The sequence below is a fragment of the Tachysurus fulvidraco genome, chromosome 17 (assembly GCF_022655615.1).
Source record: "Tachysurus fulvidraco isolate hzauxx_2018 chromosome 17, HZAU_PFXX_2.0, whole genome shotgun sequence".
In the NCBI taxonomy this organism is placed as follows: Eukaryota; Metazoa; Chordata; class Actinopteri; order Siluriformes; family Bagridae; genus Tachysurus; species Tachysurus fulvidraco.
Window position 1 is genome coordinate 7,815,352 of NC_062534.1, and position 22,613 is coordinate 7,837,964.

General features: G+C 37.0%; 3 protein-coding genes across 5 annotated transcripts; 2 read left to right on the top strand and 1 right to left on the bottom strand.

Moving 5' to 3' along the window:
• The first annotated feature begins 1,109 nt into the window (after positions 1 to 1,109).
• On the top strand, positions 1,110 to 8,535 carry gcna (germ cell nuclear acidic peptidase). 2 transcript variants are annotated; one of them, XM_027154520.2, is made up of 13 exons: positions 1,110 to 1,269; positions 1,482 to 1,590; positions 2,297 to 2,480; positions 2,559 to 2,622; positions 2,846 to 2,895; positions 2,987 to 3,053; positions 3,757 to 3,833; positions 3,959 to 4,336; positions 4,448 to 4,607; positions 5,938 to 6,082; positions 6,545 to 6,680; positions 6,850 to 7,054; positions 7,986 to 8,535. In XM_027154520.2, the coding sequence occupies exons 2-13, from the start codon at positions 1,486 to 1,488 to the stop codon at positions 8,215 to 8,217; spliced, it is 1,803 nt and encodes a 600-aa protein (XP_027010321.2). In that variant the 5' UTR covers positions 1,110 to 1,269; positions 1,482 to 1,485; the 3' UTR covers positions 8,218 to 8,535. The 2 variants fall into 2 exon arrangements, with proteins under 2 accessions (XP_027010321.2, XP_047658650.1); XM_047802694.1 differs by having other exon boundaries at positions 1,482 to 1,575.
• Positions 8,536 to 9,300: 765 nt separating this feature from the next.
• Positions 9,301 to 12,657, bottom strand: cetn2 (centrin, EF-hand protein, 2). The gene is made up of 5 exons (XM_027154732.2): positions 12,303 to 12,657; positions 11,831 to 11,989; positions 11,623 to 11,751; positions 11,411 to 11,548; positions 9,301 to 10,055 (listed from the first exon to the last, which is right to left on the bottom strand). Exons 1-5 carry the CDS (start codon positions 12,360 to 12,362, stop codon positions 9,966 to 9,968), a joined length of 576 nt encoding a protein of 191 aa, XP_027010533.2. The 5' UTR covers positions 12,363 to 12,657; the 3' UTR covers positions 9,301 to 9,965.
• A 386-nt stretch (positions 12,658 to 13,043) lies between these two features.
• Positions 13,044 to 21,310, top strand: nsdhl (NAD(P) dependent steroid dehydrogenase-like). Of its 2 annotated transcripts, XM_027154731.2 has the most exons (8): positions 13,044 to 13,139; positions 13,556 to 13,596; positions 14,209 to 14,370; positions 14,743 to 14,889; positions 15,943 to 16,071; positions 16,214 to 16,356; positions 19,050 to 19,152; positions 20,219 to 21,310. In XM_027154731.2, the coding sequence occupies exons 2-8, from the start codon at positions 13,576 to 13,578 to the stop codon at positions 20,549 to 20,551; spliced, it is 1,038 nt and encodes a 345-aa protein (XP_027010532.2). In that variant the 5' UTR covers positions 13,044 to 13,139; positions 13,556 to 13,575; the 3' UTR covers positions 20,552 to 21,310. The 2 variants fall into 2 exon arrangements, with proteins under 2 accessions (XP_027010532.2, XP_027010531.2); XM_027154730.2 differs by lacking the exon at positions 13,044 to 13,139 and having other exon boundaries at positions 13,156 to 13,596.
• Positions 21,311 to 22,613: the final 1,303 nt, after the last annotated feature.

A 22,613-nucleotide genomic window follows, 5' to 3' on the forward strand; every position in this document is an offset into this window, starting at 1 on the left:
AGTGCTGAATTAATGTTATTCAGTAGTCCTTGTGCATGTTGTTAATCTAGCTATGGCATTGGTAATGGTAGTAGGTTTGATGCAAATGTGAGCCTGTCATGGCTGCTGCTATTGTAACTGAAAATGTGAATGAAGAACCTGTTGGCTTTGACGATGCAAGCATTTGCAAAGACCGGTGCTTTTTGGAGGAGAGTGTATATAAGGGTCAGTGTTACTTTTGGAAGCAAGTAAATAGAAGGCTAGGGTGCCAAAACATTTGGAGGTAAGTGGAGACGAGCATGTGACGTCATCAGAATACCTGTGAGGAAGTACCCCTCATTGTTGAGTGTTTTGATAGGTCACATGTCCATGTTGTAAAAAGCTTTTTAATTTTGCGTATTTTGGGGGCGGGGCTGCGGGACAACCGAAAGGCCAGTCGGTACACCAATTTAAAACTTTGTTCAGAGTATCACAATAAAGGAGCTGGCCGAGTTATAAACCTCCAAAGTTTATAATGGGAGTCTATGGGGGAAAAGGCCATTTTGAGACCTGGTACCGGAACTCGGATCGCTTAGAAAAGTAATAGCAACAAAATTCAGACCAGGGTCTACAACATATTCGAATTTGGTTCATGTGGCACGAAAACTCTAGGAGTTACTCTTGATAAATTTTTGTCTAAGCTTAAATAGGAAACAGAATGTTGGCTTCTACAAAGCCAACATAATTAAGCACAATGCATCCATCTAGCCTACAGTACAGTAGTCTGTAAGGCAGATTTATAATCGTGTGTGTCTGCACATTCATGAGTTAGATTTTTTTCTAAAAACAGTCAAAATGTCCACATTTACCATAGAAAAAGTTATCTTTATTACATTTTTTGTTTGGAGTTTTTTTTTTTTTTGTTTTTTTTTAATCTATCCTTAATTTGTCGATCCATTCATTTTTGCTTCTAAAATTAATACGTTGTTGTTTCACCAGCAGAGGTCCTCATCGAGCTCTGATTTGAAAAGCTTCGAGTAATGAACCTTTTTCCGATACAATTGGGTTGAAAGCTTCATTGCTTCAAGAAAGCTTCACTTCGCCATGACTGGTTTTTATGGTATTGTTGTCCTAAGCATTCAGTCGCCATTTGTGATTAGAGTTATGACTTTCGCTAGGGGGTGCTAGACTCCCGGAAGTAGCTGATGTCGTTTCCGGTCAGGCAAATTTGAAACCGTTCCATTATTTTAGAAAGAGCTTTTAGTTAAAAAATCTCACTGGCTGAAAAGGAATTCGGTTCTCACACCAAAGGTATTTACTGTTTTGCTAAATAAAAATGTTTATTCACAGGCTCGTGCAGCTAGCTAAGCTTGTTATTTATGTTGCCTTCTTGTCATTTAACTCAGCAGGCACACATTTAAATGCATTAAATGTCAGTTGCTAAGATGCCAAGATAGCTATAAATACACGTACAGTGACTCTGTATTAGTAAAGAGAAATCAGTTTTGACTATAAATCCTCAGGATCATGGACTCTGGGACCCAAAGACTGTTTGAAAAAGTTGCACAGAAACTTGGATGGGACAAACCTGGAGCTCTGGACCGAGCAGCACGAGATGTAAATCATGCACTGGTATTGTTTTATAGAGAACATTTATTAACTGGCCGGTGAGAGAACGACACTTTATAGCTGGTTATAGTTAGTTTACGTGCTAAAACAACACAGATACCTGTAAGTGGATAAAACATAACGTATGTGCTGTTATTAAATAAATAAAGTGTTTCTGTTGACAAATTGCTGCAGTGTAAAAGGAATAAAAACGTCAGGGTGGAAAAGAATATTTATTTCAGGCTGATAGACTTGAAGTATCATTAAACTGTTTTATTTTCCTAACAGCATGCATCATCAAATCAAATTGTATTTGTCACATACACATGCATACAGAGTACAACATGCAGTGAAATGCTTTTTACATCTGTCCGGTATTCAAACATAAGGAATGCAATTAGGGATAAAAAAAAATATAACCAAAAGGAGGTAGATAAATAAAAAAGTATAAACTATATTTAAAAAAAAACTATATAAAATATGAAAATATAAGTGAAAAATAATGTATATACATAAATGCATATGGTTTTAATCATAGTCATTAAAGTGTCTATGTGCAGTACGTGTGTGTGTATAAGGTGTAAAAAGTGGTACTTTTGCTGTGCAAGTCCAGATTTAAGGTGACAGTCCAGAGTTAAAGAGTTAGTCATGTTTTATTATTTACAACCATATAAACCATATCATATCAAGAATCTTTACATTTGCATTTACTTTTTTTTTTTATGCACAGTTGAGAAAAAGTCTGAAAAGCAGACATGATGCTGTTAGCAGTCATGATACTGAGACTGCTGAAAGGAAAGAGTCTTCATTTCTGTCAGACAGTGACGCCTCTGAAAAGGAGAATCGGCTTGGAAAGAAAAATCCGCTCTCAAACAAAAAGCTGCTGGACTCCAGTGATGAGGACTTTGATCAAAGTAAGTCATTACATTGAATAATCTTTACACAGCAGTGGAAATCTAAGTGCTTATAAATAAGTAATGCTTGTTGTTCAGTTCTTGCAACAAAGGCTACACCCAAAACTGCTGCCAGACAAATCTCATCTGCCAAGAAACCAAGGTGAGATGTTTTCATTTGTTTACTTTTTATTTCTGGTTATTAATAAGTGGCTTGCATGAAATAGGAGCTTAATAGACTGACATGATTTCAACTATTAGTGAAAGCTGATAAAGTTGGCATCCTGTAATGACTTTTTAAAAGCCTCTGTTTAACATTTTGTAAATTTCAAGCATTGTCTGGATATAATAGCGTCTAAGACGATTTATTTTGCGTCTGTTTCTAGGGATCCAGTTCGGATTTTGTCCTCAGATAGCGATGATGACTTTGAAACCTGTAAGTTATTTTTCACTGTTATTGTTCATTTTTAATAATGTTTTATTACTACAATCCTAAAAGATTAAGTATGAAGAAATTCATTTTTTAGTTTTGAGACGTGTGAAGACCCCAAAGGCTCAACAAAGACCGCAGTCTGTGAGTGGTAGTGATGAAAGGTCAGTGGGATCCCTGATAGTATCATTTTCTTATCTTAAAGCTCTTGATAGCATAGTAGGCTTTCTTGCAATTCTTTAATTAACTTTTTATTTATTTATTATTTTAACAAAGAATTTTTACAGGCAATCTTTACAGGCTTCTCCAAAACACTGGTGTAGTCCTTGTTATTGACCCATAAGTCCAGGGGTGTAGCTTGACATGCACTAACTCCACATATCAGCCCTACCTTCACCTGTAGGTTTATCTACATATGACAACAAAAGAGACACAGAGTTATCTTTACCCCACTTTTGGTTTGACTCTATCTGGGCAGGATGAGGATCAGGCCTGGATCGACTCCACCGCCTGGACTTATGGTTTAGCAACATGGAGTGTGCCAAAACTTTCGTTATTTTATTATTGCTAAATTATATTTTGACTATATGACTAACTGTTAACCCAACTCATGCCTGTGTCTATAAGTTCAACGTACAGTATATATATTATAATAATCTGTGTGTGATGCATTGTAAATATTTTTATTCATTTATTATATACTGTCATACTACAACTATTATTTTCCTTATATCACAGCTTTCTTATCTTTTCATTTCTTTAATGTCTGGTGATATTGGAGCCAAATGGAAATTGGTTGCACACTGTGCTGTGGGTAGATAACACAAAATGTCTTATCTAAAATCTAATTTGTATTCATGTTCACAGCCTTAAACAGTTCATAGTAGACGACATGTCTTCTGATGATGATTTTGTTGTGGAGAAAAAGCCGTCCCTTTCAAGAGGTAATTTTTGTCCATTCTTTCTTCATGTATACAGAAGGACAGGAAAGCAGATGAGCTAAATCTAGTAATATTTTATGCTGTATTAACATTAATAATAAATGTTTTGGGGTTGTATGTACATGCAGCCAATCCGAAGACTCCCAAGTCTAGCCTGAAGTCAGAGAAGCAGCGGCTCTCTCAGTTTGACTCCCCAGTGTTCCTCAGTGACTCGGATGATGACAGCGACATCGTGATCAAGAGCACGTGGAGGACTCGGCACAGTCGCCCATCCTCACAGGAAAAGGATGCACCAGCTCAAAATAATAAACCCAGAATTACCCCATGCTTTCCTTCTCCTCTTGTTTCTGTCCACACACCCAAGCCCTCATCAGCTCCACCCACAAACAGTGGATGGCGTGAAGACACTAGCAGCTCCGAGGATGAGTTCCAGTCCTTACTGGACCGCATCAGGAAAAACCAGAAGTTAGGAAGCAGTGTCGCACATGCTTCTCCTAAACCTCCAGGTTAAAAATCACCACCTATATAGGTGCATGTATACGGGTAATTAAAGGGTCAAATTCTGATTCTCATGCTGATTTTATTATCTCTAAACAATTTTGTCATTTATGCGTTAGAACCCAAGGCTGCAACAGCCTGTGTGACTCCATCTGTGAAAGCACAAAAGGGCAGTGATGGAGTCCCAGTAAAAGGATCCCAGGTGAGCAGAACTCCAGCACAGCTCCCTATCAGCAGAGCTGTGAGTCAGACGGAGCCCAGAGCAGGCCACAGCAGCAGGTACAGTTCATACTAACTGAGGGAGATGGACGATTACATGTTTATTATCCACTTCCTCTGCTAGGTGTACATCATGTTTGTACCCTCAACAGAAAGTCAGCAAGCTCTTTCATTGCTTCACATGTAAAATATATTATTCAGCTCTATCTAGTGCCTTTATATTTACACTATATTTGTCTCAATAAGGCATCTGTTCCAGTAGCAGTAGAATTATGACCGATTTGTCCCTGACTTACACAAAGCTGATGTGTGTAATGCACCAGGCAGTTGGGTTCAGAAAGAGTAGTCAAATGTGGGTACATACTAAATGAACAGGTTTTTTTTGCAACAACAAGTTAGTTTTTTCTTTCAGGTTATTGAACCTAATTGTCTACTGGGCAGCAATGAATATATTGGATGTAGACACATCAGACACACATTTGCTGCTCTTAATAATAATATTATTATTATTATTATTATTATTATTATTATTATTATTATTATTATAAGTTTTATTTAAAGGTGCCTTTCAGGGCATTCAAGGACGTACAGTTGAGTGGTGATGATAAAATCAATACAGCAAACAACAATTATTGACATTAAATAGTTTAAAATTGATCAGAGAAAGCTAATTTAAACAAGTGAGTTTTAAGACATGATTTAAAAGTAGTCACAAAAAGCATGATTTAAAAAACATGATTTAAAAGCAGTCACTTTCTTGTATAAATTGTGGAAGGGAATTTCGGAGATAAGGAGCAGCACAACTAAATGCCCTAGACCCCATAGTGGCTAACAGAACAGAAGGTACAACAGTGATGTGACATACGGCTAAGTACGGTGACCCATACTCAGAATTCGTTCTCTGCATTTAACCCATCCAAAGTGCACACACACAGCAGTGAACACACACACACACACACACACACACACCATGAACACACACCCGGAGCAGTGGGCAGCCATTTATGCTGCGGCGCCCGGGGAGCAGTTGGGGGTTTGGTGCCTTGCTCAAGGGCACCTCAGTCGTGGCCGGCCCGAGACTCGAACCCACAACCTTCGGGTTACGAGTCAGACTCTCTAACCATTAGGCCAAGACTGCCCCCAAAACAAGACGACTGCCCCCAAAACAAGACGACTGCCCCTACAATAAGGGAAACAGATGAAGAAGCTCTGAGAGCATGCTTCGGGATGTAAATATGAAGCAAGTCATAGAGATATTGCTCCTGCAGCCTTTCACTGCACAATTCCACAAGCATATATAGTTGATTTATTATATTTACCTTGCCTTATGTTCCACTCTTTGATTTGGCGTCAATGCAGATATGATTCTGTTTTTGTGTGTTTCTGATAGAGTGGCTGTGTGTAAAACACCGGGCTGTTTCCTGCAGTCTCTCTCTCTTCCTGACTCCAAGTACTGCCGAAACTTCAAGCAGAATAAGGAGGAGCTCACCAGCAAACTCTACCAGCTCTATAACACTACTGTTTTTGAGAGCAAGGTCAGGACACACATTGAAAAATGTATTAGTTTTCGGGGCATTGCATAAAGGTTTTAATTCAAACTTGGTTGATAGTCTCATTACAAATTGCAAGGGAATAACTATAACTTCCTGACCTCTAAATCATTAACCGTTTGTAATCTATGCTGCTTCTTATAGTGACACTCTGAGTTACGGCTAATGCTTACAGGATAAAGTTAGTAGCTTTGTCAGAAATTAACAACTGCAAAAAAGTGTAGAAGAGGTGCAGGTTTTCATTCCAACCAAGCAAGCTACACCTGAGTCTACTGACGGATGTGTAATCAAGTCAACAACAAAAAAATACAATTTGAAAAGAATTTAACGGCTCATATAGTTATTGAAACTTTTTTTTATAGCTGAACTCCCAACTGAATAATAATAATATTTTGTTTTCTTGAAAATTTGATTAGTGTTTAATAATCAGTCATTTAATTCCTTTAGCTGCCCACTGACATGTTGATCAAATGGAATACAAAGATGAGAAAGACAGCAGGATATTGCATCACCGGCCAGGAAAAAGTCACTGGCATACGATACGCTCGCATTGAATTGTCTGTCAAAGTCTGTGACTCTGCAGGTAATTTTCATTGTTGATCTAAATTCATGTCCGATATGTCTTTAAAACCATAATCGTAAGTTAAACCTTACGTAAAAAGTTTGTTCCATGGGAAATGTCTGTATTCCACATGAAGAGTGAAGATATGATTCTCTACGCTTTCTTTAACCGAATCCTTGTTCCTTCTAAGACCGATTGCGGGACACACTAGTTCATGAAATGTGCCACGCAGCCACATGGCTGATTAACAAGGTGCGGGATGGACATGGACCTTTCTGGAAGATCTATGCACGCAAAGCCACCCTGGCTCACCCCGAGTTGCCCATGGTGACCCGCTGCCACAGCTACGACATTAATTACAAATACCAGTACCAGTGCAGCCGCTGCAAAAACACGTGAGTGTGTTCATCCTCAAACTCGGCTTTCATTTATTAAGTTCAGGCCAACTTTGTTTACATTTAGTATATTTTGTAAGATTTCATTTGGTAAGAAATTCCAGTCAACCAAAGGTTTTTTTTAAATGTAGTGTATATACAGAGTCATACTGATGAGACTCATGCACTCATCTGTTTATAGATTACAGCACTGTCACTTCCACACATGTTGATTTTCTCACTGCAAGTCACCAGTTGCTGTATTATGAAGTTGCCAGTAGGTGTTACTATTACTAGTTTTCATAGTATAAACATTTGTCAGATTAAACATATCTATTACGTAACTCCATATCCGTAGAAAGTTAAACGTTTCTGAACTTTTATGCAGCGCTGGACACATCCACATCTAGTCATAACAGTTGCTGTTGCTTGTGTTGCTGGAAGTCACCAGCCCCTTATTGAAAAGTAATGTGCTCTGGTTGCTTTGCCGCTGGGATGTGTATGTTTAAACACAGCAGTCTTGCAATTTTTTCGTTAGATCAGCAAACAAAGCCAAGAACTGAGTTTTTTGAAGGTTATGCAGTTGATCAGCCACAGGCATTTAACCACAGCTTCTCAGCAATGCAGAGATTATCTGGTTTACTCACGGCTAACTGCTTCCTGGTTATACTGGGAAAGGCTTAACCCAGACCCAAGAACTATGGCCAATAAAATGTCTCTTCCCTGCATAAGAGGATGCATAGCTTTGATCAGAATGATGTGCCATGGTTTTTAGAGCCCACTCTAGTTTTTAATGACACTATGATGACTAGTCATATAAAACTTTTATTTATACCAGTTGATCAAAAAATTTTATTAATCAGTGGAAATGGTGTCATGGAGTGGAATTGTAAGATCTAAAATACTTTGTGGATGGTCGGATATTACAAATAAATCTTGTTTTCCCCTCCAGGATTGGGCGTCACTCAAAGTCTCTGGACACGCAGAGGTTTGTGTGTGCGCTGTGCACAGGCCAGCTTGTCCTGCTCACACCCTCTAATACTCGCGGCCCCACACCTTTCGCCACGTTTGTGAAGGAGAATTATGGTATGGTTCGTCAGGAGCTGGCTGGCCAGAGTCACGCTGAGGTGATGAGAAAACTCAGTGCCGACTTTGCTAGCAAGACACGTCTCAGTCAGAGCTGATCTGAGTGTGCTTTTTGATCAAACTTTACTGGAGCGCTGCCACATGCTCTGGTTTTCATCCACTAATCATTATGCAGATTGATGGGCGATAGAAATTTATTCTGCTCGTGTACATCACCTCAAGTCGTTTGAGCATTATGTTTTACAAAGTAAACTGTGAAGGATTCCTCTGGTTGACACAATTCAGGATATTTTATTCATCTGATGTTATATTGTCTATAAATGTGTCTGTGAAATGTTGTTTAATCTGTTCTGGAATGTTAAAATGTTTTTTTTTTGTGTGTTTAAATAAAATATTTTCATACCTATTGATTTAAATACTTGTCTGCTATATTTTCTTATGTAAAATAATACAGCAAGCTTTATAAATCACAGTGGAAATATTAATTTGTAGAAAACAGATTAAGCATAATTACTATGAGGTCTATGAATTTATACAAATAAATGGAAATAAAAAAAATAAAACTTTAAAATAAAGGGAACATATAATGGATATATACACAGTGGATGTAAAAAGTCTGCACACAAAAACAATATTGAGTCTCTGGGATTATATGAAGAGACGTATGGATTTGAGGCAGCATACATCAATAGTGGTTAGTTCTGCCGAGTTCCTGTAAAAACTGGGTACCAAAAGAATTGCTCCCTGCTGTCAAAGGGTGTTATTAATTAAACAAATATTAATTTGATTGAGTTTTTCTTTGTTCTCATTTTGCATTTTGTAAATTTCTAAAAAGTCAATTGAAATATATCTGTTGAAAGCATCCGTACTTTAAGCATTTCTTCATACTGTACATGCTTAAAAGTTTTGCCCAGTACTCTGTGTGTGTGTGTGTGTGTGTGTGTGTGTGTATATATATATATATATATATATATATATATATATATATATATATATATATATATATATATATATATATATATACAGCATATATTATATTATAATATACAGACTTAAGTACACAAAATATAGTGCATATAAATTCTTTTAATTTAATTTTGGCAGATCTGAGCATTTAAAATACATAAGAATCTCCAATAATTATTTAACACTTATTAAAATTTAAATAAATCATTTGCATTCCTTAGTGTTTCTGCTTAAACACGAGAGATTATAATCAAGAATCACTACTTAATATTTAATTTAGGCTTAAAACATTTATACTGATTAGTACAAAACACCAAACATCAGATAATAATAGAAGGCATAAAGATGAAATATGTATAAAGTGAAAAATACAGTCCTAAGATCACTGTACAGAAATATGGATAAAGGCAAGAGGATGTAACAATTGCACCCTTTAAAATTCAGACACACAGCAAGCTTAGCAGACATTACACACAAAATTACACTTGAAAAACAGCAGCACACTCAGGCTGAATTGTCAAGTTAAAATAAACCCTTGGACTGGGCTGACATTAAGGACAAATTTTAATATGTAAAGGCCATTGTATGCACTGTAGAAGTCAACACTGTTTAAAACATTTGGATATATTTGTAAAATTTCCATTCCCCAAGTTTTTAACTGACACTTTAATGTTTGCTATATTTCCTCCTAAAAATTATTTACGTTTATAAACCACACTCAGCTTCCCGACTGCTTCGTATTGTTAAACATCTTTAATAGATTTCTTCATTTATCACTCCTGATCATCTAATATGAAATTGTGCATTTTATTATCTGTGCAAATGATGTGTGAGATTTGTGATGAGACCAAACTACACGAAGGTCTAATATTCCTCTTATTCAGTACAAACACGTTTTTTTCATGATACGAAGAAATTCCTGCTGGCTCACTTCTCCATCGCCATCTCGATCTGCTTCTTCAATCATCTCCTAATAAAACAGTGATCAGTGTTGAGGCCTGTTTTTAATAAAGTGTAGATGCATAGTCATGGACAAAAGAAAGTACATCCTTCTTCAAATTTGTGCTTTTACATTAGGGCCTAAATAACAACTGTGTGGATCTCAACCGCTTTCAAGTGACAAAAAAAGAAAAGATTCATTCATTCATTTTCTACCACTTATCCGAATTCACGGGGAGCCTGTGCCTATCTCAGGCGTCAAGGCAGGATACACCCTGGACAGAGTGCCAACCCATCGCAGGGCACACACACTCTCATTCACACTCACACAAAATGGACAATTTTCCAGAGATGCCAATCAACCTACCATGCATGTCTTTGAACCGGGGGAGGAAACAGGAGTACCCAGAGGAAACCCCCGAGGCACGGGGAGAATATGCAAACTCCACACACACAAGGCGGAGGCGGGAATCGAACCCTGGAGGTGTGAGGCGAACATGCTAACCACTTAGCCACCGTGCCCCCAAAAGAAAAGATTATTTTTAATAATTATCCAAAAAAGTGAACCAACATTTAAAACCCAGATGGAAAAAATAAGCACATCCTGAAATTCAGTAACATCTAGAACCTCCTCTTGACCAACTCTTATTTACAACATGACTTCAGTTCATTATATTTGAGGTTATTCATTTATGCATTTATATATTTGAAAGATGTATACGTTTATACATTATTCATTTTCTTCTTCTTAGTTTCGCTAAACATGGTGCTTTGCATGTTGACCAAACACCTCCACTTTGGTCACTTTAGTCCAAAGGATACTACTGTTCAACAACTTTAGTTATTTCTTCAGATGCAATTTTGCAAAACATTTCAGGAAAGCTGTCCTTTTTTTTAGACTTTTTCTAATTATTCTGTAATAAAAAAACATTTAATGTGTTTACAAAGGCCTGTAGGTCACATAATGTGTGTATCTCAGAAATAAATAGTCTGAACCTGAACCAAATTTGCAGATGGAATTCTAAGACTGATGAGCAGCAACCGATGCTTCTCTGAGGTCAGGGCTCAAGGCGTTCTTCTTAGCATGATGTTGACACATACCTGGGTTCTTCAGAACACCACAAGTGCCAACAGTTCTGCTTTTATAGAAATCACACCTTTTAATATTTTTGTGCATTTTTTTTAATTATACCTGGATGGTGTATATTTTGCCTCCAACCAGATTTCTGTAGGTTGGTTCACTTTATTTGGAAACAAAATATGAATATATGAATAAATGAATATTATTATTTGGAAAATATGCAAAATATCTATTTAGGCCATGGCAGATTAAAACATATATTTGAAAGAGGATGTACTTTTTTTTTTAAAGATGAATCTCCTCACCTGAAGCTCCTCGTCAGTAAGGTTCTCACCGAGCTCTTTGGCAACTCGCTTTAGGTTGCGGAATGATATCTTACCAGTTTCATCATCATCAAACAGTCGAAAAGCCTTTAGGATTTCTTCCTTTGAGTCCTTTTCAGCCTTAAAAAGATCAACAACAGGTAAAAACTCAGTTTGTTCTTGATAATTTTGCTATCCCAATAAAACAGTCTTACCATCTTTTGGCTCATGATTGCCAGGAAGTCATCGAATGAAATCTTGCCAGTCCCATCTTTATCTACATCTGCAATCATTTTCTTGATCTCTTCTTTTTTGGGCTCAAATCCGAGAGCCCTCATAGCAACCTGGGTCAATGGAAAAACTCCATTAGCATTAAGTCACCCATGCATTTATGTGTTATTTCTGCACCTTGTAAAACCTCACCTTGAGCTCCTTAACCTCAATGTAACCTGAGCCATCTGTGTCGAATAGCTCGAAGGCTTCTCGTATCTCCTGCCTTATTTCTTCTGTCAGTTCAGGTTTAGGACTCGCTTTCTTACGAGGAGCCACAGCTCCAAGCGATGGTCTTTTGGCGCTGGTGGCCTAAAGTAAATAACCAAGGATATCTTGTATATAGTTATTTCAATAGGCACTAAAGCTGTAAATCCTTATTTAATCATCACATGTTGATAATGCTGATATCAAAGAAGCTATGGATATTAGGATATTAGGCAACACATCAGTTGATCTTTGAGATGCTGCTCGTACATAGATATGACACAGTACATAGTATTATTTTACAGGAAACCTGAGTGGTTTTTAGTGATTTAATCTTCATTACTGTAGAGAGTGATTCCCAGCGTGGGTTCACAGGATCACAGAGAGGCGGATGATGAAGGATGTACTCATGACTCACCATTATGGTCTCTGAAGTGTAGCAACACAGAGTCTTTCTGTCGTTACAGTCTGCCAGCATGTAGTGATTAGTCTAGAATACCCTCACCGATTTTCTTATATTAGGAGATTTTACAGCGATAAAGGATGTAAATACATGGCCGCTGCTTCACTACACTTCAGCATCAGCATCATCATCTTTTCTCTCTCTCCGGTGAGAAACGGGCTGTGATTGGTTGGCTCGGTGGGCAGGACACACGCTTATTGGTCGACGAGGTGGCTTGTTCCTGCCAGAGAAAAACAAACAAATAAACAAAAACCTTCAAACATCCTCCCAAAAACAACTAATATTGCTCACTGAGATACAAGTGTACTGAGATACACTTCACATATATCAGCGTATGAAGTGTACTGATGTGTATTGTTGGGAAATCATTATTATTTTAACTGGTTATCATCACTGTTATGATTATAATATAACATTTATAATGCCACTCTAATTTACCCCATCCTTTATAAACTTGACAAATTTTAATAAACAAATATTAATATAAAAATGGGCGGGCACTAAAAAGATGCCATCCATTTATTGGTCAACACAGTGGCGTAATATTACGTAGGCCTCTCTCCATTGGTCAGATACATGCGTTCCCTTGAGAACAGACGATCAGTTGAACCAATGGCAGCGGTCTCCCCGGTCAGCTGATATGTTCATAGGTTGAAACTCAAATTTCACATTGATAGATAAATAGTGCCCTAAATAGGATGTAAATACTATTAAGTTAAACCATATAGAAGTGCACTTATGAAGACAATAGTGAGCCATTTGAAAGTAGGTCATTGGTTTACCAAAATACTGGTAAGTAGCTCGAAAACCAATCGACTCCTTAACCGGCTCAGAGCTGACACTTATATTTACTTCTTTACTGCAGAGATCCTTACATTATTTGTAAACAAGCGTACGGTTTCATTAAACAATTTCATCTGTAGCTGAAGGAGCAGAATAATCACTAGTCAAACTCTTGTCTAGTTTTAAAAAAATGCCAATGTGTCGTTTAGAACCCTAAACAATTGGCTCTTACTAGTCAAATGATTTAAATGATTCGACTCACTGAAAGAGCCGCATCACAAGTTCAAAGTTCTAGACATGTGTATGTATGTGGAGATTTGCTTGGTGTGTTCTCTATCTGCTTGAGGTTAGCTCTCAATTGTAAAGGAGTTTGCTGTCGGTTTGAGAACACTGACTCTCTATGAAAACTATTTTATCTGCTTTAGACCCTTTCAATAAATTTACAATGGCTACTCGGATCCGACCGGTGAGTGTAAAGCTATTCTTTATATTTACTTAAAGTCCTTCATCTTAAGTTGAATACAATATAATATGGAAGTTAATCAAAAACATTTCAAACATCCACAAACAATAGCTGTCTGTCATTATTATTATTATTATTATTATTATTATTATTATTATTATTAGTTTTATTATTATTTGTTATTATTGTTATTATTATTATTATTATTGTTATTATTATTATTATTATTATTATTATTATTATTATTATTAGTAGTAGTAGTAGTAGTAGTGATGAATTGAATATGAATAAACTTGGTACAACTCTGGGGAGTTTCTTTTCTGAATATAAATCTTTAAGAATCTATGAATATGTAATATGATTTTTTTTTTTAAATTCATGATTTCTTAATTGTATGGTGCTTTGAATAAAATCATCTGTTAAATGAATCGATGGGACACCAGTCCACTGCAGGGTAACATGAACACACACAATCCACATATTTCTAGGAGAAATGAAAAACAAACAAACAAAAAAAAAAAAACAGTAAAAGCTTAACTTTGTACTAAAAGAACAATTAATGAAAAAGTCCAAATATGTGAGATTGAAAAAAGTCCCAATGTTTCCTGTGAACAGAGCAATAAACGATGTGCTGTCATTGGTGGCTCTGGCTTTTTGGGGAGGCACCTTGTTGAGCGTCTGGTGGAAAAAGGATACTCAGTGGCTGTGTTTGATATTGCACAAAGATATGATATTCCTGGAGTCACATTTCACCAAGGAGACTTATGTGACAAACAGGTGATCAGACTGTTATACAGTCCGTCTCTAAAAAAACATTTAGCATTTTATCCAACATTAAATGTCATTCGATTGACTTGTTAAAAATACAATTTAATATTAAAGTAACTGAATTTGAGAGAAGTGTGAAAAAGTTAAATTTAACTGCTGAAATGACTGGATAAGTTACCTTGTATTCATAATCTCATCTGTACACACACATTATTGGAAGGATCCCAAGAAATATGAATGAGTTTTAATTGTTTGCTTCCATCAATATTGTTTACATAACTGATAATTGGGCTGACAATAAAATATTAAGACATCTGATGATCGTTAAAGAACACAAGATTTTGTTTCATTGTTTTTTTTAATAATTCTTCTCATTTTTAGGCTTTGCTGAAAGTCCTGAAGGATGTTTCACTGGTGTTTCATTGTGCTTCTCCTTCACCAGCCTGTGATGACCGAACTCTCTTCTGGAAAGTTAATGTTGTAGGCACACGCTCTGTTATTCAGGCTTGCCAAGAGGCTGGGGTACAGGTATAGAACACTCTCTTCAGAGATACACAGGCCAAAAATTTGTGAATACCAATGGACACGTGTGATTTTTCCTCGAACTGTTGCCAATAAGCACGTCATTGCATGCTGTAGCATCAAGATCTCCATTCATTGAAAGTAATAGGCTCACACCTGTTCTAGAATTGACCATGCCCTCCATGAAGACTCAGTTTGATAAAGTTGGAGTGGAACTCAGTTGTCCTGCATAAATCTCCACAGCCACACTCCAAAATATAGTTGCCCATAAGATTATTCTAATGGCAAAAAATCAATTCTTGATCTTAAAGATGTTCAGCAAGCATATATGGGGGAAACAAATGTGAAACTATTACATAAATAGTTTATTCATTTATTTTCTGTAAGTGCTCCATCATAGACAGAGATTTGCTGAGCACAACCATGAAAAGGTGGGGAATACACACCAGGATAGGATGTCAGTTCATTAGAAGGAGTTAGAAGGAAACCAGAGATAAAGCCCACACAGAGACTGAAAGAAACTATGAAAATCCACACAGACAGCAACCCAAGTTCAAAAGCAGGAGCCTTGGACCTTTGAGGGGGAAACACTGCCCCCTGCATTACACAAAATAGCAGTACTTTCAAATTGCACATAAACTGAATCAGGCAACATTATGCTTATGTGCAGGGCAGACTGACAAATAGCCTGGTCAAAATTTTTCAATGACAAAACTTTCAGATCAAAATGCTGTATTAAAGATCTTTGACAACATTATTTTAGCTTGTCTTTGTTTTAGTCAGTTACATTTGTCAATTTTCTATATTATTATTTTATTAATATGTATAGTTACATAATTATTTATTCATTATCTACAGTAACCATAATGTCAGTCTTGAATGATCAAAATAATAAATTTGCTCTGTGCATATTCTTTGGACAAAACTTTTAGAAGCTGTTGCTTTAAGACAGAATGGCGTGTTCATTTATCGTGAACTATTAGAATCTCCAGAAGTCACTACTCATTTGAACACTAAATTGCCAGATATTATTTCATGACATTATTATCTGGTTTGTAGAAACTTGTCCTAACCAGCAGTGCCAGTGTGGTGTTTGAAGGAACTGACATCAAGAATGGAAAAGAAGATTTGCCTTATGCAAAAAGACCCATTGATTATTACACAGAGACCAAAATTCACCAGGAGAAGGTAGATAAGTGTTTATAGGTATTTTATGTTTGTTGGCTTTGTTATAGTACTGTGTTTTCTTTTAATTAGTGACATATATTTGACCAAAGCAATTCTTTAAATAATGTAAACAATGAATTATTTCTTGTTGTCTGCTGGGTAGATTGTCTTGGAGGCATGCAGTAAAGAGAAAGATTTCCTCACCGTGGCAATTCGTCCTCATGGGATCTTTGGTCCGCGAGACCCTCAGCTTGTGCCCATTCTTGTAGACACAGCACGCAAAGGCAAGATGAAGTTCATCATTGGGTAAGTGACAGTTACTTTAGGTGAGCAATGAAGAAAAGTCCTTGTATGTTACAGACATGGAGGAGATCGTTTTCTGCTTTATGCATGCATCTGAATTTGTATAACAGCAAATACTGTGACAAATATTCTTCTGAATAAATGTGGCTAATAACTTGCTGGTTTAGGAAAAACTGGTTATGTAGAGTTCATGAATTATTTTAGCTTTAAAATATGTTTCTAAACCTCACAAAAAATTAGAGGCATCCCAGAGAACTTCTTTAAGTCTAAGACAAAACAAACAAATCTAAATTATGCAGAAATGTGTATTCAGCCATGATGTGAGCTGAACCTTTTCATGGCCCACCTCTTAAGCATGGGAATAGATGATCAGGTCTGGCATGAAACTCTTCATAACCCAACTTCTCGCTTTGGGGCCATTCCCCTCTCAGTCAGTGTGAGAGATTAAAGCTTTCAAGCTCTGCTTCTTGAAGCCAGTATCTTCTTAACAGTATATGCATGCTGGAGATCCACTTTGACAGTTACTGGGGTTTTATTTCTGGCTTTTAACCCAGCCAGGGTATCAGAGATCATAGGTTTAACAATATGTGGAACAAGAGAGAAAGTTGACTGTGAATACAGTTCATGTTTATCGGTAATACTGCTCTTTGCAGCTTGGTGTCTCTGGTGACCATTTAAAAATTTCTTATTTGTTGTGCTACATGTTTAAGCCTTGATGAGTGTTTTCCACAATTTTCCAGTTGTTTTAGCATAATATTCAGATGCAAAGCTTATATTGACTCCGAAATGTACCATAAACAATCTCTTTAACTCAAGATGAACCTAGCTCCATGATCAAATCAAACCTCAGGGTCCAATTTATCTTAACTCGTCAATAAAATTTTGGTAGGGAAATTAGTTAGTAGAATCTGAACTACACTGACTACAGTGTTTGTGTTCTACGGTGATGGTGGGAGATTAGTGGCAAAATCTAGAGTGATGTGTGACTATTGGTGTTGAGGTAGTGTAGACAGCGGGGGGTTAGTGTTCTCAGGACAGCTGGCATATGATAAAATTAATCTGTGAATGTTGTTATGCTTGCCATTTCACCATTATTTCAATTGTTGCAGCTGACAAAGGGGTCTCATATCCAAAGATGTATATTCCCAGATATAGGGAAGGTGAAACATGTCACTCATGCTGTTATTGGATAAAGTTTTACATCGCAAAAGTTTCATTATGGTTTGATCTTCTCTTGGTTTATGTCCCAGGAAATTGCACATTAAAGAATGATTCTAGGAAAATTAGTACTCTTCTGTACCTTTCACAATACATTTAATATCACCTTTAAGACAGAGGGGGCATCAGAGAACACACTGTAATACTTCTGCTGGCCAGAGGGGGTGCTAAACTCTATTTTACACACCACTGTTACAAATGATGATCAGCTTGTAAGCACTTCTGAGATAGAATAGCTGTGGCATTATCATTTAAATTTATGTCTGCAAAGACAATATGCAAAGGATTGCTGTATTTTGTGACTTGCAAGAGACATTGATATTTTGTGACTTGGTTTATTGGGTTTAAGGAATTTAAATATGATTCCTTTCTCTCTCTTTTTTTTTTAAACAAAGAACAATCCAGCTATTGCAGGTGAAGTGGAAGGACAGATATCCTAGTATGAGTGCTACAGTGACAGCTGTATGTAAGCCTCCAATGCCTTGTATGTAGCTGTTAAGAGAGGATAATTGCAGTTGGTAGTGGAGTAAAACCAGATAGAAGGCCTTGGAATTTCTTAAATAGAACAGAAAATACCACCTTGAATCGGATTCTGGGCTTTCAGTGGTGATGGCTGCTACAGTGAGGCTGTGTTATTACAGTCATGAGTTACGACAGAAGAGTTGGTTATGACTATCAGATTATTTCAAATTATGAGAGGATTGTGACATTGTAGCCATTGGAGGCCTAAAACAGTGAGGTACTTGAATGCAAAGAAAGCAATGACTTTCAACATAATTTTCAAGGTGAAGTGTGTCACAGTCCCTTCACCCTTATTGTCAATGCTTGCACCTGAAGTGCTAAAACAGTAGAGGAGGCATCTGAATAATCAACCAACACTTAACGAAAATGTCTAATAGAATGAGAGCTACAGCTCAGTGTGGTTCCTGTCATGTTTATTTATCCCAGTATGCTGGTTTGGCCATTAAATCCATGCGAAAAGAAGCCACCAGTGACGGTTAGTTTCTTCTTCTGCCAGTGATTTTGAATTTGAGAGCATATTTGGTTGCTCTGCATCCTCTCTGAAACTATGCGAGAAGAACTTCTTGCTGTCTCACAAAGACACACTGGAATGAAGCACTGAATTGATGAAATGTCCAAATAGCTTCACCTTATAGTTGCCATACTGCAGTAGCTCAGGTGAGTGCTTTATATGTCTGCAGGTTAATGAACTGAAACGTCTGAAGTTCCTCACTGACAAAAAGCCTTAGCATTTTAATGGGTCTCTGGCATCATTTTGTGATCAGACTATGAAAACTTGTTCCCATTACATGGGAAAGTTTAATTTCCATGATGCATTAATGTCTAAAAGTAATTATTGATTATTAGTTAGTTTTAGAGTTACTAATAAAAGATATGTGCTAATATCACTAGAAATACATACAATTCACAGAAAGACCAATGACTTTCGTTAACTTCTTTGATTTGTGATTTTACAGCGATGGTACTAACCTTGTGGACTTCACCTATGTGGAAAATGTAGTGCACGGACACATTCTAGCTGCTGAGCATCTGAAAGCAGACTCCCCACTTTGTGGGAAGGTGTGTATGGGTTTATAAACATGTGCTTTATTAACAATGCAGGTGACAGTAGTAGGTTTGGCATCCAGAAAAGTACAGTTTGTTTAAAGTTCTGTTTAATTAGATAGCATTAATGCTTACGATTATAGTTTGAAAGAGCCAACATACTCAAATTCTAATCAATCTTGCTTCAAAAAAGTTTGATCATGCATCAAAAATACAACCAGGGTGTAAAGTTTGTCCTAAACCACTGTGTTTTCTGAAGTGTTAGATTACATCTTTGTCAGTAAAAAATCTTTCATTTTCAACCAGCATGTGACAGATTCTGACACCAACAAGATACGCTACAGTGCCTGTCCTGACATGAAGATAACAGTGCTAATATACTGTATTTAAATGTATTTTGAGAAACAACTGTTAGTCACCCACTGTTTTTTTGTTCTTCACACTATTCTGTTTAAAATGTTGTGTGTGAAAATCTCAGGAGTTTTTTAAATACTCAAACTAGCTCAGCTAGTTCTAATAATCATGCTGTGTTACAGAGATCACACTTTAGCCCAATTAGATGTTTGTTTGAACATTATGAACATTAACTGAAGCTCATTGACTGCATCTGTGGGATTGTATGTATTGTGCTGCTGCCACATGATTGGCTGATTGCATAATTACATAAATGAGCAGGTGTTCAGAATCTGAATGTAAAAATAATTTTTATCCTAAAGCATTATGGATATAAATGTTTAGTGGGATTTCTGTATCCAAATGGTAACATGAAGAATGTCCATCACATGGTGGTGTTGTGGTTGAAAACCAAGGCGAAGAATGTCCTGTGTAGTCTTTAACTACATTGAAATTTGATGACTTTTTTGAGAATATTGATTTGCCATTAATGCTAACTTCCTATTAAGAGGACATTCCTATTTCATGGATATTCGGAGGACTCCAATTATTGCTGCTATATGTTTTACTTTTCAAAAGGAATGAATATATATTAGAATGTTTTTGCTCTGATTTGGTGGTTGATTTTCTGTTTCCCAGAACTGTTTTTAGAACCTTTTTATATCTCATAGCCTCATGTATCCCACAGGCATACCACATAACCAATGATGAGCCAATCCGTTTTTGGGATTTCATGTCCCAGGTGCTGGTCGGTTTAGGCTACGATGCCCCTCGTTACCACCTGCCCTATGCTCTGGTTTATGGAATAGCTATTCTGCTGTGGCTGATTACCTCTCTACTGCGCCCCCTGGTGAACATCAAGCCCACCTTCACCCCCATGCGTGTGGCACTGGCTGGCACCCATCACTACTACAGCTGTTCCCGTGCCAAGCAGGACATGGGCTACCAGCCAGTGGTGAGACTGCAGGAGGCTATAGCTCGAACTGTGGCCAGCTACCCACATCTGAAAAGCGGAAGCTAATGTTTTATAGAAGTTGTATCATGTGGACGATGTGTGGATCACTGCATCTTGGTTGCTGCTGGTTTGTAGATGAACAAAAAAAGAACGGAAGACAAGCAGTGGTCTTGTTCCAGTCTAAATGTAAAAATGTATCAGCTCAAGAAAATGATGCACAAGGGATATAGCAGTGTTGGCAACTTTTTAAGGAAAAAAAAAAGAATAGTTTTCTTCTTCTATAACGGCACATCCCAAAACTAACCATTTTGACGTCATACTTTTTATCCGTTCATAGTTACAATTAATGTTGTGGAGCAAGTTAGTTCCTGTTATCACTTGCAATATAACAACTACAATTATTACATATTGTTTTCTTTCTCTTTTGTGTTAGTAAAAAAGAAATCCAGCCAATATAAACCAGTTATTGAATCACAGCTGACACTAACAGCTGTTATAGAAAATATATCCGTGCTTTCTATTCAATCAGAATCCTTTACAAATATTTACCAAGTAATTGAACTGAACCATGTTACTACACCACTGTAACTTTACATTTTGTGACATAGCAAAGTCTTCAATTTCTTGATGTTATTAAGAAATTGAAGACTTTGCTATGTCAAAAAATTTAAAGTTACAGTTACATACACAGTGATAGTGGGAACTATATAACAAAATAGTCTCCCAGATGTTCCATAGCATTAAATGTACCAAGTACTGTATCGTAGTAAAATCTATGATGTGATGTTCTTTAATAAATAAAAGTTTATTTTTCTGTTATAACAAGCTCTGTCCTGTTTAATTCCTTCCATAATATTTGCCTTCGGATCAAATTCACATTTTCTTACCCTTTCCAGCGGTATTATTAAAATAACTTGAGCAGTCCAGATGTGTAGTCATGGTTTTACTGCTATATATTTCCATGAGGGTTCTCGGTATATAATTCAATATATGAGAAGTTCACATTTGTTGTCACCTTCCCTATTTTTGCTGCTAACTCAAAACTCTTCCAAATATAGGAGTGGAACTATTTACATGTGGTTCAGCTATGTTTACACTACTGGCTGTGTATTAACAAAGTGTTTTTTTTTCATACCTGTGCTAATAGCTGACTTGCCTTAGGAGTCTGAGCAGGTTTTTTTTTTGGTTGTAACTTTGTCCAGTTGCTACTTCCTAGATATTCATTAAAAGATGAATATTTAGTAACTACATTTTTAGAATGTTCCAGATGCTAGGGATGGGCAAGTGTCTTTGTGTCATGAGTGTTGCACAACACACTGCAGGTTGTTGGACCACGCCCTCGATGACAAGGCCATCATCAATCCTTTCACCTCATTAGCTGCACATTGACCGTGTAAGCACTCGCACAGCTTGTCATTTTATACATTTCTGTCATTCCTCATCTTGGTGTGGTTATGTATGTCGGGGGGAGACAGAAAAGATACCTGGCATTCTTGTAAACTCTGATAGTTTATCAGTGGCTCAGGCTGTCTGACCTGTTTTTGAGTCATCTTTAATGTTGTAGTCAGGGTGAAACCAGCCTGCTAGCCACCCCTGAGTAGCAACGTCTTAATGAATACATGTGTGCGTCTCATAGTCACACCTCTTCTTTCAGTGTTGTGTTGCTACTGACAACATATCATGTCCCATGTGTAAATTTTCCTGTTGTCACTTCTCTGTGAGCCACTCAGCAGATCTTTCCCTTATAAATGTGACCACCTGCATTATAACTAAGAATCGCTGATGTACAGTTCTGCCTATTGTAAGTAATAATTAGTATGTCACTCTATCCCCATGCTGATATGACCTAATTAAAGTGATGCCCACTATGTGCACTGAGCTTAACAGAGCTTAACAGAGATCACTGGATTCCCACAGGAGCCAAAAATACTTCCTGTGTTTGTTGTACGCTATTGAAAAATCAAAATCTTTTAATTTGGTCAGAGTGGAATCTGTGTTATCCCTGCTGTCAGTCAACATGTGTCCCATTAACCTTTTTTACTTCATCTGAGCAATCATGTGAAACAATCTGATGTAGATAAATAAATCTCCTCTAGTGTCCTAAAGAGTAAACGCACACACACTTATG